Consider the following 16,867-nt stretch of genomic DNA (forward strand, 5'->3'; position numbering starts at 1 on the left):
CAAATTCAAAATAATTGGCAAAAGGAGTAAATGTGATGTGAGGAAATTTTTTTTTCGCCCAGAGGGTGGTTGGAGTCTGGAACAAACTTTCTGAAAGGGTGGTGGAGGCAGGTTCGATCGAGGTATTCATAAGGGAACTGAATTGCTACCTGAAAAGAAATAACATGCAAGGTTACAGGGACAAGGGGAGTGGCACTAGGTGGAATGCTCTTTCAGAGACCCAGTGCAGGCTCAATGGGCTGAATAGCCTCCTTCTGCACTGTAAAGATTCTGTGATTGTGTGACAATTACATCTGCCGAAACCCAATGTGCGGATAATGGAATACACTGGTACTGTAGCCACATGATCAGAACTTGTGTGACAAGAGCAGCCTGGAAATACATTATTAATCCACAAGGACAGGCCAGGGCAAATCTGTCTCGGGTACAAAGACCAGAGGGAAGCCATCTCACCCAGCACAAGAGAAAACCCTGCCTGGAAAATCCATCATTGGCAGAAATGTGGGGCTAATTCATTTTACCTACAAGATTATATTTCTTCACTACAGGAGCTCGACCACAACTTCAACCAAAATAAAATCTGACCTTCATTTTTTCTTCTTCAGCGAACTGAAAGAGAATTTCAAGGCCCGCAATGTTCCCAACCCCAATCTTTAAGGACTAAAATATTACTCATTTTTTTCAAACTCTTAAAGATTTCAGTGCATGCTACTGATTTTGTAATCATCATTTTTGTGTGTTCGTGTCTGTGTGAATGAGGATTGGGTGTTTGTTGCATACATTTTTGGGTGTTGTGAGATAAATGTTTATCCTTTCTTTTGATTTAAACTTAACAGAAAGCCTGTTTTTCGTGTCTGTTCTTAAAAGTCACAGCACTTAAAGGGTTAAAACACTCCTCAAAAACACATCTTGTTGAAAAAGGGAAAAATTATCCCACATCTCTCCCTAGTCCATAACAGTTGAGCTTCACTGGAACAGTACAGCAAGCCAAGGGCAGAGATGTCAGTATTTTTTTTAAATTTTGGGTGTTGGTTCTCTATTAAACATGGCACTACATACAGTGGGCAAATGAATCAAAATCAAAGCAGTGCCAACTGGAAGCCCAACTACCGGGCAAATTGTTTTATGACTCTTTTAAAAGTTTTGAGGTTATTTAACACATTTCAAATCCTTCCTATTGGCTGCACAGGCCATTCCTAAAGTAGAGATTAATGAACTTGAATATATCATTGGCAATATTCTATGATATATTATATGATATATTTCTTTAGCAGGTTAACTGGGGCTGTGTTGGTTCCCGTTTCTGAGCTCGGGATCCTCTTAGATCCACCTCTCAGCCTATAGGCTTTTCTTAATTCATTCATGGGATGTGGGCATCGCTGGCTCGACCAGCATTTATTACCGGTCCCTAACTACCCTTGAGAAGGTGGTGGTGAGCAGCCTTCTTGAACCGCTGCAGTCCCTGCTTCACTTACTGTGGGTTTGTTTGATCTGGACAGGATCGGGTTCTGAATCTAGGAGCGAGCCTGATCCGTTGCGAGATGTAACTGTAGCACCGAGCCTCCACCGCCGCTGAACCCAGAAACTTCAATCAGCAGCCGCACTGCCGCCGCCAGGGCCCCGAGGGGAGAGATCGAAGGGGGGCGGGGGGAGGAGGAGGAGGAGGAAAATGAGGCAGGGACTACATCTCCCAGCAGGCACTGCGAAACTCAGGCTGAAATGTAAGCACAGAGGAACGAAGCTCCCCGGATTACCGTTTACTCCCAATGTAAACAACTCGATTTTTTTTATCTGACCTTACAGACCTGAGAATTGTTTTTTGGTCGCTATCCCAAAATGATCCTGGGTATTTGTAGGTGATGTCACTTCCTGAGGATGGAACTACAATTCCCAATAGGCAATGCACACCGTCAGTCCCACCTCTCGCGTTCTGGTTGGGTGGAAGTCGATGTCAGTCATGGTGGGGGTGGGTGGGTGTGTATTTCCGGTGTGCGGTCGGAGTTCTCCTGATGTTAGGGAGCTGAGATGAAGCGGTAGGAGCGGAGCGAAAGGGGGATTCACAGTGTCGGGTGAGGCCCGCCGGGGGGGTGGCGGGTGAAGGCGCAGCGCATTGACACCAGTCATGGAGCAGGAGTTCGCGGAGATCGACAAATACGGAAACTGGGCGACGCTTTACCAGGTGAGGGCAGTGCGAAGTGTTCGGGGGCTGGGAGTGCAGAGCGCGACCCGGACTCAACGTTTAGCCACGGCCCTGGGGGTCGAGTTACAGACTGGCTGGAAGGAAGTGTAGGCCAGAGGAAGGGAAGGGGGTTGGGGGGAGAGTGCACCTGGATCCATGTACCGGCAGCTGTTGGGCCTGCCTGGGGCCGGATTCTGAGTCGGTGTGGGAGCTGCTTGCGGATTGTGGCCGGGCTGTCCAATTAATTAGCGCTGTCAGCAGCCACTCCAACAAATTACTGTACAAGTATTAAAACCAAGCTATCGCTGTGTTACCTTGGTGGCATAATGGCTCTCGCCGGCTTTTCGAGCCGCAGAGACAAATGGTCTTGGATGTAGCTACCATTTAGGATTATTTTGCCCTTTTTAGCGACGGGTAAACTTGACCATAAATTCATGGCTCCCTGACTTCATTACCAAACTTCAGTTGTTAAATAATACCCTGGTTCCATTTTTTTTCAACAATGAATATTTAACGGTGATTACTGGTGCTTAAAGTAAGATTAATTTTTGAAATAATCTCGATCAAATTAACCCCACGACATTAATGGTCGTCTCCACATGCTCTCTTAACGATATTTTTTTCCTGTACATGAGGCTGACTCTTAATTCGTAGAAATAATGTTGCAAATTCAATAAGATGACCTACAAATTTTGACTCTTTTGTACGGATAAGAATTTACTTGGTTGGATATATCTAAAGGCTTGATAGTTTAGAGAATCGAGAGGAAAAAAAACTTGGGTGGGTGAGTAAGTATCTTGAAAAAAAGGTTTGGCCCCAGTAAAACATGCAAGGCCTTGGAATGGTTCACTTGCTTGTATTTTGTGTGCACCAACTGTACCTTTCAACCTGTAAAACTTCATTGTGGAGCCAGGACACATAGGTTATTTTAAAAATCACTTTATGTAGCATAAGGTTTAGAGCTTCAAAAAGTCTTCTGGTGCTTTGGGTATATTATTGTCCCAAAGCTTTATATTTCTCTTTTCAGAGCAGCAAGTTATCAAATACATACTTATGGCTGTGGAAACTGAAGTGGGTCTGATAAAGCTTTTGAAGGGTAATTTGGGAAATGTGTTTAGGAGTGATTCCGGAGGTTTGGAATTTTTACCATTATTTTTAAAAAGGATCAACAGTTATAAGATTATGGGTTTGTTGCAGAGAAAACGTGTGGTCATTTTGAGGCATTGCCAACAACTTTAATTTGTATTGTGCATTTAATACAGGAGAAACTTTCCAAACTGCTTTGCAGAGGGGTGAATAAAAAGACCCAAGCAACCAAATATTGAGATAAGGAGAAGTGGGGAAACAAAGGAAGGATTTATATATAAACTAAGGTGGAATGGAGTGCCAGTGAAGGTTGGTAAGGGCAGAAGCATTAGTTGAGCAAGAATGAAAATGGCAAGGAATGAGGGCAGTAAATTTCTGAACAAATTGGAGTTCATGTAAAGTGGAGCTTGAGAGGTGACATGCTGTGGAGAAGTTTAGTTTGGAGGTGGTAAAGCCAGAGTATCTAACAAACCTGTCCCAATTTCAACTTCATTACTTTACCATCACTGAATTCCACCCCTTACCTAGATCGGACCTGTTTGACTCTTGGACCAGTTCTACTGTTAACGGCAATTTCAGGACTGTATCTCAGGAAATTGTGGCACAGTTGGGCCAGATGTACATATTTGAAAAATTGTTCCTTTGCCATGTAAAAGTTGAACTTCCATTTTTACTTCCAATTTCTAAACTTTGAAAAATTAGTTCCTTAATTCTTGAAGCTTTTACCACAGTAAACAATTTGTCTGGATGAAGAATGTCAATCCACTGCAGGATCTTAAACTTCAAATGAGTCACGATTCCTCTGTTACAAAAAAATTTGATCCAATTCTTTAAATTTTCCTTATGGTTTTGGTTTCTTATACCAGAGATTCTTTGTTTTTTTTTGTCTGTAATGGTTCAGACTTGATATCTTCATGATTAGGTACTAACTGTGCACAGGGAACAAGGTGGTTGGTGTCCAGTCCAACATTTTGATTGTGTGTGTGTTTGACATAAACCATTTGGCATATTTGCCTTTTTCTCACTATAGTCCAGCTGACCATTTAGTAGATCCTGTTCTTAATGAAGTGACTGCTCCAAATGTACTTGCCCACATTTTGTTCTTTGTTTTGAAATTATTTTACTCTTGTCTACATTGGATAGTATTTGTCATAAAATCTCCATTACCTCAAACGTTCCAAATGTTCTCTAAGTCTACAGTTTGCACATTTTCTTCATAAAATCAATAAAATTAAGTCATTTATACACCCCAATATATCCTGATCAAAATCTCTCATGCATAAAATTTCCATTTATGACTACCCTCCATCATCAGTTTGTAATCCCTGCCCGTATCCTATCCTGCACTGAGTTCTGTTAACGAACCTAGTTTGGTTCCCACAATGTCCCAATTTGTCATCCCTTAATCTAAATCCCTACATGGTTTCTCCACTGTCCCTGTAACCAGTTTGAGCCCAGAACTAGCCATTATCAGCTCATGCATTCAAATTTTTTGCATGGCAATTTGCTCAAGATCTAAATGCGAAAGGCTAAGTTTAAGGGCAGACATTGGATGTCATCTTCTACTTGGTAGATCTAGAGTAATGTTGTACCATAAAATGGTAACCTTACAATGGGTTGGCAGCCTATTACCTACTTCCTGTACCTGGTTGCCATTTTACTCATGTGTACACAATGGTACTTCCTGGCAGTGTGGCAGACTGCAAGTAGAATGCTCTGAATGATATCTCTGATTTAACTGGCATAGAAACGTAGGAAATAGGAGCAGAAGTAGGTCAATCAGCCGCTAGAGCCTGCTCAGCCATTCAATTAGATCATGGATCATCTACTTCAATGCCATTTTCTCACATTATTCCCATAACCCTTGGTACCTTTACTATCTGGACATTTATCAATCTCTGCCTTGAACACCCTCAATGACTGAGCCTCCCAGCCCTCTGGGGTTGAGAATTCCAGAGATTTACCTGCTGAGTGGAGAAATGCCTCCTCATCTCAGTCCTAAATGGCCAATCTCTCATTCTCAATGTGTGCGCCCTGGTTCTAGCACTACCCTGCCTTGGGTTCTTTCAGAGCTACTGATTCCGAATTTGCTCATTTTCATTTTGCATGTCTGCTGAACTATTAATTGGGCCACTGAGTTCAAGTATAGCTTGCATATTTTGGTGTGTTTTTAAATCCAAGCTTCCAAAGCTTAGCTTTAAAATGAAAATTTTGAATCTGGTGTATTTTGGGAACAAAGTAGTGTGAACATTCTTTTAGTAACACTGTTGGTGTGTTATACTTCCATGTTAAGCTTGAGATAATGATTTTACTTCTGAGAAATTGCTTTACTTCTGCAACAAAAATGTTTGTTCTGTTGGTCAAGGAACTGCAATTCCTTGACCCAGGGTGGGCCATCAATCCTGCACATTGTACGAACTCTCAGCCTTGGGCTGACTGAGGAAAAAAGTATTTGAGGACCAAAATCTCAAGCCTAAGACTAAGGCCATAGTTTACTAGGCAGCAGTGATCCCCTGACTCGAGTGCTTTGGAGACTTGAATGACACACAGCAGGCACCTTAAAGCACTGGAGAAGTACCACGAGCAATGCCTTCGCAAGGTCCTCCAAATCTGGCAAGAAAGGTGGTCCAACAGCAGCATCCTCACCCAACCCAACTTTGACAACATCAAGACGCTAATCACTAAATACCAGCTGTGCTGGGCGAATCATGTCAGTCATACATCTGACACGGGTCTCCCAAAGCAACTGTTATACTGGAACTCAGTCGTCATGGCAAGAGAATCGCAGCAGGACAGTGACAATGCTTTAGGGGTGTCCTCAAAGCATATCTGAAGAAAAATCCCCGCTGACTCACGGGAGTCCCTGGTTTGTGACTGATTAAGGTGAAGGAGGCTCATTCAGGAAGACAGTGAACACATTGAGAAACTTTGTCAAGGACATGCAGAGATGGAGCCCAGGTGTTGAAGGGAGTGCACAAATCTGCAAGCAGCCCATCTACCCGACTCTTCAAGCCCCATCCGGTCCATTTGTGGCAGAGTCTGTAGATCACACATTGAACTTATCAGCCATCTCAGAATCCATCAAACCAGAGTGGAAACAAGTCATCCTCAATCCCAAGGGACTGACTGAGAGAAGATGTTGCAGTTTTGATACAAAATGGTGACTTTTGAACAGAGGAAAAATTGAAAGCACAGAAAATTGATTCTAGCACATCCAAATAAATTTGGAAAGAAAAAAGAACTGATGTATTGTAAGGAAATGTGACAGTTAATTTGCACACAGCAAGCTCCCACAAAAAAAACAATGACATGATATATAAATTAATTGTTAAGGAACAATCTGATAGTATCAGGTACCTCAGGTTCTACCTGAAAGAGGGAGTTTGCAATAGTAACATTGCTTATGGCTGTGGAGCGCTGGGAAATGCATTTTGTTTTTCACCAAGTAAACAGAAAAAGTGGCTTAATTTCTGAATTGCAACTTATGGAGTTTATCATCTTATAACATTCCCACAGCTAGTCACCAGTAGAACTGATGTAGATAACAAAAATGCTTGGCTGACCTGCTTACAGCAGGTACTTGTCTGAACAGAATTTAGCAAGTGAGCTTGTCCAGAACTGCATTGACTAAGTCAAGTTCCATCTCATCAAGTACAGTGAAGAGAGATTTGGTGATAAAAGTATCCATTTATTCAGCTGTGGCAAGTTGCTGAAGCATATTAATGCCTACAGTCATGCCAGTTGTAGGGAAATCAAAATTTAGTGAAATTCAAGTATGATGCATGTAGTTAAAAACAAAAAAGTAATTCTGTTTTTGTTATGATGCATGTAGTGCTTGGTTGAGAAGCAAGTTGGGAACTTGTGGCTCATTTTAATTGCTTACACTATTGTGACTATACAGTATCTGTGACTCTGGTCTTAGCCATTCCAGAGGTTTTTAATGACAAAAAAAATGCATATTGTTTTTAGATCCGCAAATCACTATTGTAGGTCTGTGTTCCTAAATGGTTTTCTGATAGCATCTTGTTAAATTATCACAGTTGGGCCTGGAATCATTGCTTTAGTCACTGTTGATTATTTGTATGCTTTGAATTACGGTGGGTGGGGGAAATAGCTTATGAATTTCATTGGAATGTGTCCTACTTGTCTATGGCCTTTTGGGGATTAAAACCAATTTCACTTAAAGAAAACAAAATCCAGATTTTGTGGTGGCAGAGTATCCAAACGAAGACAAACAGACTTGTTGGTTTTTAGGAGTTTATTCTCAATTGACTAAATTGACTGCAATGCCATTGGAATAATTTCCTAATAGCTACAAAGTTAGTTTCCTGAATTGTCAATTCAGTCAACAACAGATTCTTAGATGAGGAAATGTCATTTTGCCGTTTAGTTCAGACATCCAGGTCTAGATTCTCAATATTGAGGCATAGATGAAGCACTGGTTTAAACAAAATTTTAAAATAGAATAAATTTTGAATCATTTTTCTTAATGTCCAAATAGCATCCATTTTTTGTATTTTCTTGTTTTCCATTTTAAATTGAGATGAAACTAGGAATCTTTTGCATATTTTAGTTTGAACAAGCATCATTTGAAATAAAATGCAGTCCATGTGACACTTCCCGTAACAAATGTGCAAAAATCAATTGCGTGCATAGGAGATGAAAGTCTGTTATTTGTTTTGTTACATTGTTAAAATCTGGTGTATTAATCATATCTTCTGAGTTTAGGAAGGTGTCCCGGACTGATGTAATTGTAAATTTTTGTAAAAATGTTGGTGCACCATACAAAATCCAGATTTCAATAGATAGGTTGAGTACTAAAAAATCAATAATCACAGTTCCCTTTTGTGTAAAATAGATATCCTGCAACTATTGTATTTTTTTTCCTTAAAAATACTATTAAACACATGCAATGATGAGCCAGTTTTCATAAGATAAATGCAGTAATGTTTGCAAACTGAGCAAAGGTCACAAGACCAAACCTCCAGGAATATGTCAGAGTTAACAACTCTAACCAGAGCGCAATGAATTTTGCTCATACCTCCTGATTTGTAGTCTCTTGTTTCAGCTTTGTAGTTGAATATTCTATTAGTATCTGTAGTGTGGTTTTATAAACTCCTTCACAGCAGTGTAATTAGCTAAAGAATTGATGCCGAGCTAAAGGAGACATTAGGACAGGCAACCATAAACTTGGTCAAAGTGGTAAATTTTAAGGAACGTTTTTTCAAGATGGAACAGCTTACAGAGGGAATTTCAGAGCTTGAGGTCTAGACAGATGAATGCCCAGCTGCCTGTGGTGGGGTGAAGGAAGTCGGATGCATAAGATCATAATTGCTGAAAAAAGAGCCATGTCTAAGTTTTTCGTCTTGCATCTTCAGGGCATTGGCAAGAATACCAATATAAGGGGGAAAGTAACAATTTATACTGTATGTGAAGAAGGTGCTGATTGGTTGGCAGGTGACTTTGCCATGGAGAATGTACCAGTAATGGTGACTGACAGTTAATTGTCAAGCATTATTGAAATTTAAACCAGGAAGCTTGACCCTGATTGGTTAAGACATTCCCCTGAGGAATGAGTCAGTGAATGGCTGTCACTTATTTTGTTTAGCTGAAGCAGGCACAATGTGCATACATGTTCTTTCTGTCTGCAAAGAACAGGGCCCTGTGTATTAATAATATATTGAGCTTTCAGTGTGTACACATGCGCCACATTGCAAGTCCAACTGACAAACTTAAATTTCAAACACTGCTTGGCAGTTAACCGTCAGTCGCATCACTGGTGCATTCTCCATGGCAACATCACTTGCCAACCAATCAGCACTCTCTTCACATACAGTATAAATCGTTGTTTCCCCTCTTATATTGGTGGTATTACGGAGTGCCCTGATGAGTGCAAGACAAAAAGCTTAAACATGTCTCTTTTTTCAGCGATACCTTTGGTAGTACAGAACTTGAGTCAGAAATGGAGGAACACTGTTTGAGGGTTGTGAACGTGGAGAAGATTGTAGTTGGAAAGGGATGAGGCTATGGAGGGATTTGAATACAAAAGTGGGCATTGTACATTTGAAGTATTGCTGGCTCGAGGTTGTCGATGAGTTCTGTGGTAGTATGGTTTTGAGTGGATTCAAGTTTGAGAGTGGAAGGTGTGGGAAGCCAGCCAGGAGAATATTGGAATAGTCTACTCTGAAAGTAATTAAAACCTGGAAGTTGTTTTCAGCAGCAAATGGAGTGGTGGAAAGTGACTGGAGACAGTTAATATTATGGAGATGAAAGTAGGGAGTTATTGCTGGACTTATCCCTGGGCCATATAAGGCACTGAGATTGTGAACAGTGTGGTTCATCTATTTTTCTCCTTCCCAATCTGAAGCAGTTTCCTGGATAAAATCTCATCTGCCGCTGTTCTGCCTACTTCTGTAATTTCTGAACTGCCTCCTCTGATTAGCACAGAGGGTTGGCAATCTTTTTTTTAACCTGAGAAGCCTTTTTTAAAAACATTTGCATAAGATAAAATCTATTGGGAACTGCAAGATGAAAATTTTGTGTTTCAAAGCCAAGTACTTGGTAAATTGCTAAACATCTCTATTATATATGCAAATTATGCATTCTACCAAAGTACATTGAATTTATGTTAAAAGCAAAATACTGCAGATGCCGGAAATCTGAAATAAAGACAAAAAATGCAGGAAAAACTTAGCAAGGCTGGCAGTATCTGTGGAGAGAGAAACTGAGTTAATGTTTCGAGTCCATATGACTGTTCAAAGCCAGAGCCAGTCGTCTTGAATTGGAGTATTAAAGTACAGTGTCTCAAATCCGGCTGTCCAAAACCAGAGTTGTCTGAAAACCAGACGTTCTTGGAATGTGCCATGCATCAATTTTAGTTGAGAAAAAAATACTTAGCTGGCCAATTCGGCTAGGCACTGCACTGGGACATTGTGGCCACTGACTAGTTAGCTCCTTTGTTGTTTACACACCTGTCTATTCCCACGCTCTGAGTGGCCCTTGAACCCACCTGACCCAGCTTGACCTGAACTGTCCCACTCGAAATCCAGCAAATTGTAAAATGCGGCACAGCCTTGATCCCGAGGCTGCAGGCCTTGAGACACTGTACCTGTATTAGGAGAGAAAAAAAGTGAAGTGATGACCTAGCTCTGAATTGTTGTGTTTTTTGATTTTTGAGAATTTTGTTAAAGTCAGCTTTGCGGAGGTGGGGGGCGGAATTTTAAGATGTGTTGAATTAAGACACCTTTTTCTGGCTATTGATTCTCTCAATTTTAAAAAGATTTAAAAATTTTAATAACACATTCAGTGTAAGTTATCATCTCAGTTATATTAGAAACAATAATGGTTGCAACTATAAAATCTGTTCCTTGAATAGTATCATCTGTAACTATGGCTTAGTTATACCACCTCAAACAGGTTTATGTAGGGAATGTTTTTTTTTACTTAAAATGATCGTTTTGAATCTAAGTGCAGCATAATTATTAATCTTTTATCCTCAAAATAAAAACACAGCTTTTACTTTTCTTGATTTAATTTTTTTTAAAGTTTTTCATATTAATGTGATCCAAATGGAAAAGATTGGGAGCCAGAAGTGAGACGTTAAAGCACCACAGATTGCCGACTCCTGCTCTTGCCCATTTAATTTGATATTGTTTGCGAATTTGATAAATTACATTGAGTTTGAGTTCAGATCATTTTCGTGAATTAACATCAGTGGTCGTCTGTGCCAAGCTCCTGAAGAGCCCCTTCCCACTGTAATTTCAACATTATTTCTCCAATGAGTACTCCTTTCCTACTCATAACTTTTGTTTCTTATCCATTCCTAGAGTTTGCCCAGAATCACCACAGCTTTTAGTTTAATTAATAGCCTCTCATGTAGAGCTATATCAGCAGCCTTTAGAAATTCAGGTATAGCATATCACTTACTACAGTCCATTTGGGTTGGCACTTGCTTTTTTTTAAAAAAAAATGCTAGGTTTGGTGAGACAGAATCTTTTCCTTCTGAGTTCATACTGACTATTTTAAACTATTATTGCATATCTAATCAATTTTACCCCATGATTGATTGCTTTATGTGGAATGTTAGGAAATCTCATGGATCAGTAATCGTCTGTATCACCATTTTTGAATGCGTTTGCCACAAGTCCTGTTTGGAATCTACCTGGCCATTGATGCCATCATAATAGTGTCCTGGTGTCTCACCGATCTCCTCCCGAATTGATCTCAACATGGTGAGATAAATACCATCTTCCTTGGGGATTTATTTGTTTAGAGCTCATTTAGCATGTTTAAAACTTCTATCTCATTTATAATGAAGTCATTGATTTTACTTGCCCTCTCCAGACAGTGATATTTCATTTTGTTCATCTCTTGTGAAAGTCTGGAGGAAATGCTCACTAAAAATACTTACTATTTTATCCTCATGTTTTGTTTTCAATCCAATTTGCATCTTTTGTGATTTTCATCTCTTTTCTGAGCTGAGTTTTTTTTATATTGCTACGCTTGCTGAGATGCTGTAACTTTTTTCTAACTCATGGCTTTTCTGATAACACTTTAAACATGCTTATGCATTTTTTTTCTGCCTGCTTTAATTTATTTCTTAATCCATCTGGAATCACATTTACTTTGCCTGAGCCTGCTGGTTTTGGAAATGCCTCTATCCTCCACGATCAATATCATATATTTAACATTGTTCCACTTGGTTCCTATTGAGTGGCTATTGAAAAACACACACTTTTGTTTAGTTCATCTTTCATTGAATCAAATTAAGTCTTTTTCACATTCTAGATCTGGCTCCTAGTCTTGTGTATTTCTGACTCCCAGATCATGTTAAAGTTTAGCACTCTGTAGTTGACCTGGGATGCTAATACTTCCATATCTAGCACATATTCCAGCTCATTAACAAATACCACGTGAGTTTAAAATCACTTGTCATTACTTCCTTGACATGCTTGGTGAAAAAACAGTCATGATGAGTGTAAACCACTTCCCCAATTTAAATAAAATCAATTGAAGCTTCCCATTAAAATAACTTTCAAGTTTGCACACTAGCCCTTTAAGGCTTGTCTGAATTTGTGCTGAACACATTTAGGTGAAATCTGCTGACACTTCAAGGGAGGTGCTCGGTTTCATTTTTTTGCATGCTTTTGAATTCTACATATGTTTGGAAACTTACTGGTTTTGACAAGTATTTGAGCTCCTTTTATTCCTGATTGAAAATGTATTTTGATTGGGTCTGAATCATTTCTTTCGTGGGCAACCCTTGCATAAGGTTATTACGAAGGGCCTCAAACTCTCGTATACTACAGGGTATTGGTAAAGAGTCATGTTTCTGTTTGAGAAGGAACACACTTTCTAAAACCAGTCTTTAGATTCTCTTCCCCCCCCCCCCGAAACTACTTGGGGTTGGGATGTGGCGTTGGAGATAAGGAAGTCTGAAATCATCATGTCCTGGTTGTCATAGTGCAAGGCTGGCTTGATAGGCCAGCTGGTCTTTTCCTGCCAGGCAATTTTATATGTTCGTATGTTGCATATACCTCCTCCATATGTTCTTTTTCATAATCTGTTTGTTTATAACCTGAACCAGGTATAACTACTGTTGTCCGAAATCTAGGAGATCACAGGATTTGCAGCACATGTAGTAATCTAAACAGTGACGAGGGATTCTGTCTGATTCTTGCATTACTATTTCATCGACAGTGAGGACCTTTTTTTTTGTTCGTTTGAGATGAGTGTTGCTGGCAAGACCAGCATTTATTGCCTTTCCTAATTGCCCTCAAAGGTGGTGGTGAGCTGCTTTCTTGAACCACTGCAGTCCATGTGGTGTAGGTACACCCACAGTGCTGTTGGGGAGGGAGTTCCAGGATTTTAATCCAGGGACGATGAAGGAACAGGATTTTTCTAATTTAGTTAGTGTGGGGCTTGGAGAGGAAATTGCAAGCGTTGGTGTTCCAATGTGCCAGCTGCCCTTGTCCTTCTAGTTGGTGAAGGTCATGGGTTTGGAAAGTGCCCTTGAAGGAGCCTTGGTGAGTTACTGCTGTGAGCCTTGTAGATGGCACACACTGCTGCAACCATGTGCTGGTGGTGGAAGGAATGAATGTTTAAGGTGGTTGTTGGAATACAGTTTTTTGCTGCTATAGTCTTTAGCTAATCTCTGACCAGTATTTTGTGTACAGATGTCATCCGCCTTTTTAATTCTAGCAGGTAACTAAAATATAGTTTAGGAAATGTTGTATTGGTACCTGTTTTCCAAAGCATCGACCTAATTTGGAATCTCCTGAGTGTGGAATCATTTCAGAGTTTGTTTTATACAGTTTTTATCTTCCTTTTATGTTATGCCTCCTGAATAATCACTGAATTAAGCAGGTTCATTGTTTTCCTTGACTATTTTCTGAATGTAAATAGCATTTTGGTAGCATATTTAGGATTGTTTCAGATCCTGCCTTTCAGATTAACAGACTATTGTCAGAACATGGTGTAGCAAATATAGTTTGTATTTCTGCCTTCCTTCAGAGATAAGTGCCTTGTGTGAAATGTCTTTTGAAGGCAATTTTAACTGAGCGAGGTAAGGCACAGTGGCAGAGTGACACCAAAGGTAAAATGGAAGGACTGTGTGGGAAATTGATTACTTGGCTGTTGGAGATTACACAGGTAAAATGTAACAAATTGACAAATTAAAGAGCAAGGATTTTAATTAAATTTGTGGGTCACAGGATTCAGTAGCTTGAGGATGTGGGCAGAGTTGCTCTTGGCATCAACAGTGCAACCCTTCACTTCCCTTTTCCCTATATCCATTAAAATAATCCAGCAGAATAATTATCCACACTTGCCAAAATAACACGGAGGAGTAATATTATCTGTTGCTATGCTCACCCCTGTGCCAATCTCATTAGCTGTCATTATCACCGGTAAAGTGAAATTTGAATGTGAGCTGTAATTGGGGACACCATGGTCACTTGCCCTGCTCAGATGCTCTGACTGCATCTTCCTGCTACTGGACATATATTCCAGCTGCAGACCATGCTGCTGCTTGGGAGTCTACTAAGGCAGCTAAAAATCCAGCAGGCAGCACTTTTTAAATAGAAGGTCAAGGTTCACGTGTGAAAGGAAAATGAACTCTGGGTTAAACAGTACATGCTTAGCCTTGGATAGCAATTGGGAAAGTTGATCAAGTGGGACTTGAAGGCATATACAGGGTTCTGGGAGCATAAAAGCGTGATTTGTGTTCTAAACATTTAAACGGATAAAACTTTTGTTCATTTAAAGTCTTAATTTAGGAAAGTGTGAACAGCAGTGAGGTTAATAGAGATGACGAGGTAGCATGAAGTGTTACAGTACTGGTAGAAACTTACAATACTTCCAGATAAGGCTTGAAATTAATTTTAAAAGTGCAGCTCCAGCAACTTTAGAACACAACTAATATGTTTTTAAAATTCATTGCAATGTACTTGCATCATTTTAACTATGGCTTGTATTATGTGGGGTGAGGGAAGAGAGGCAAAAGCTGTAGCTTTTGTAAATTTGTGGGTGCAGTGTATAATATTGGGTAGTGACACCTTCATGTACTTTCACAAGTTTTAAAAATTAATTGTTGGCCCATATCCTCTAGCAACAAGCTTCTTTTCTTGCACACTATTCTTAGTAGATCTGATGATTTCACTCCCAAGTTTTCAATGCTCTAGCTTCAGATGTAAAAGTAGGGTGGATGGCTTCCTTTTCAAGCTCTGGGTCCCTGTTTAGTTACCCTGCTGTATTTTGGGACCTTCATGCAAAGAATTGGGGCATATGCTCCCATCTTGTGCAGAATGTTGACATCTCAATATGATAGAAAAAAATTGTGGGGTTTGTGCCTGCTTCAGAGATGTGGAAATTTTTAGGCAGGTTGGATTGTGTAACTATTGACAAGCAGAAGTGACTAAACCTTCTCTGTCTTGTCAGCCTTGACTCAGTAATAGGACGTTTGCTTCTCACTCCGTTGTGGGCTCAAGTTTTGCCCCCTTTGTTGGACATAAAATATTCCATGGCATTATTCAAAAAAAAGAATAGGGCCACTGTGTTGGTCATAGAGCCAATATTTACTTCTCAAACAATGCAAGTTTTTTTAAAAAGCATAGATAATTGATTTTATTTAATTGGTGTTAATAGGACCTTGCTGTGTGAAACATGGCATGAAATATTACACAATGATGACATTCCAAGAGTGAGTAATTGACTGTGAAGCACTTAAGGATATCCTAGAGTTGCAAAAGGTATGATTATAATACAACTTTTATCACCTTCTGTCATCCTCCTTGTTACATTACAGTTTCACAGAGAAGTAATTGGTTGATCTTTACTGTCATTTTTGGGAATAGTAATTGCGAAAAAGAGTAATTTCTACAAACCAAAAACAAAAATACCTGGAAAAACTCAGCAGGTCTGACAGCATCTGCGGAGAGGAATACAGTTAACGTTTCGAGTCCGTATGACTCTTCAACAGAACTAAGGAAAAATAGAAAAGAGGTGAAATATAAGCTGGTTTAAGGGGGAGTGGGACAGGTAGAGCTGAATAGAGGGCCAGTGATGGGTGGAGATTGCCAAAAGATGTCATAGACAAAAGGACAAAGAGGTGTTGACGAATTTTTCCCGGTGTTTTTGTTTTGGATTTCCAGCATCCGCAGTTTTTTGCTTTTATCTTAGTATTTCTACAACCTGTGATCATCATTTGGGCTGTTTCAAAAGTACTGTTTGTTGCAAATACTCTTCAGAAACACTTGTAACTTTTCCATTTATATGGCTGAGAAAGTGTTTCGTTCAAGTCACCACACAAATCTTATAATTGAAGCTAATTGAGAAAGCAGCTTCTATTACCCTGTTGAGTGCAAGTGTGAAATTGCAATGATGTGCATTTGAATCCTATTGAGATGAATGATTGACCTGCTTTTCAACCATTGCCCTGGAGCACTTTCACATTTGGGGTACCTTCAGGCAGTGACAGTTATTTTATGGTAAGTTCAACAGAGAAAATTGGCAGGAGTTTCACCTTCAGTTGCACATCACATTTTCATAATCCATCAATTAACCACAGAGGAGCCTTGGCACAGTTTAAGGATATGTCTGCTTGTCTGACCATCTCAGCCTACTTCCAGGGTTCTATGAAAGAATTTTTTTTAAGAAGGGAGAGCTAGAATCCCATTTCAGAAGTTTAAATTGGGCATGTAATATCAAAGTACAGGTTTTAGTGCTTTATACTAAGTATACGTCTTTTTCAAAAAAAAAAGTGCAACAGACTCTGGGGTCCACTGTGGAATTATGTACTTTAAGTGAAATTTCAACCAGACCAATATTCTTTAGCTTTTCCTAGGCAATTTCGGATTACTGTTTCTGTACCTTAGGTGCAAAATCAATTCATGGTTTGCAGCCGTAATCTGTAAGGCTGGTCAAATGTTAGGAGATTCAACGTAAGCTCTTATGTGAAAAGCCGACAGTTCGTGCTCTATCTCTCCTGGAGAAACTCTTTCGAGTTACCAACAGTCACAGATTGCAACTTCTTTCGAGTACAATCACAGTTCTTGGTTTTCCAGGAGTGGGACATGAACCCACAACCCTCTATTCAAAGGCGAG

The 16,867-nt window shown here is 39.8% G+C and overlaps 1 protein-coding gene and 1 long non-coding RNA gene across 6 annotated transcripts in view; one reads left to right on the top strand and one right to left on the bottom strand.

Annotated features, from left to right (window-relative positions):
* Window positions 1-1,626, bottom strand: part of LOC144689188 (uncharacterized) — a 32,357-nt gene extending 30,731 nt beyond the window's left edge. The window contains exon 1 of the long non-coding RNA XR_013578590.1: window positions 1,476-1,626. This is a non-coding gene — a long non-coding RNA (uncharacterized LOC144689188). The remainder of the gene's footprint in view (window positions 1-1,475) is intronic.
* A 365-nt stretch (window positions 1,627-1,991) lies between these two features.
* Window positions 1,992-16,867, top strand: part of LOC144688587 (tyrosine-protein phosphatase non-receptor type 1-like) — a 114,144-nt gene continuing 99,268 nt past the window's right edge. Inside the window, exon 1 of one of the 5 annotated variants that reach the window (XM_078555337.1) lies at window positions 1,992-2,069. Coding sequence is in view for 1 of the 5 variants with exons in the window: in XM_078555334.1 (XP_078411460.1) it covers window positions 2,123-2,179 (57 nt within the window). In the remaining 4 variants the exon portion in view is untranslated. Of the gene's footprint in view, window positions 2,180-2,942; window positions 2,968-16,867 lie in introns of those variants that run through there. The other 4 variants (XM_078555338.1, XM_078555334.1, XM_078555340.1 and 1 more) reach the window with 4 other exon arrangements.

Source organism: Cetorhinus maximus, chromosome 13 (assembly GCF_964194155.1).
Source record: "Cetorhinus maximus chromosome 13, sCetMax3.hap1.1, whole genome shotgun sequence".
Taxonomy (NCBI): domain Eukaryota; kingdom Metazoa; phylum Chordata; class Chondrichthyes; order Lamniformes; family Cetorhinidae; genus Cetorhinus; species Cetorhinus maximus.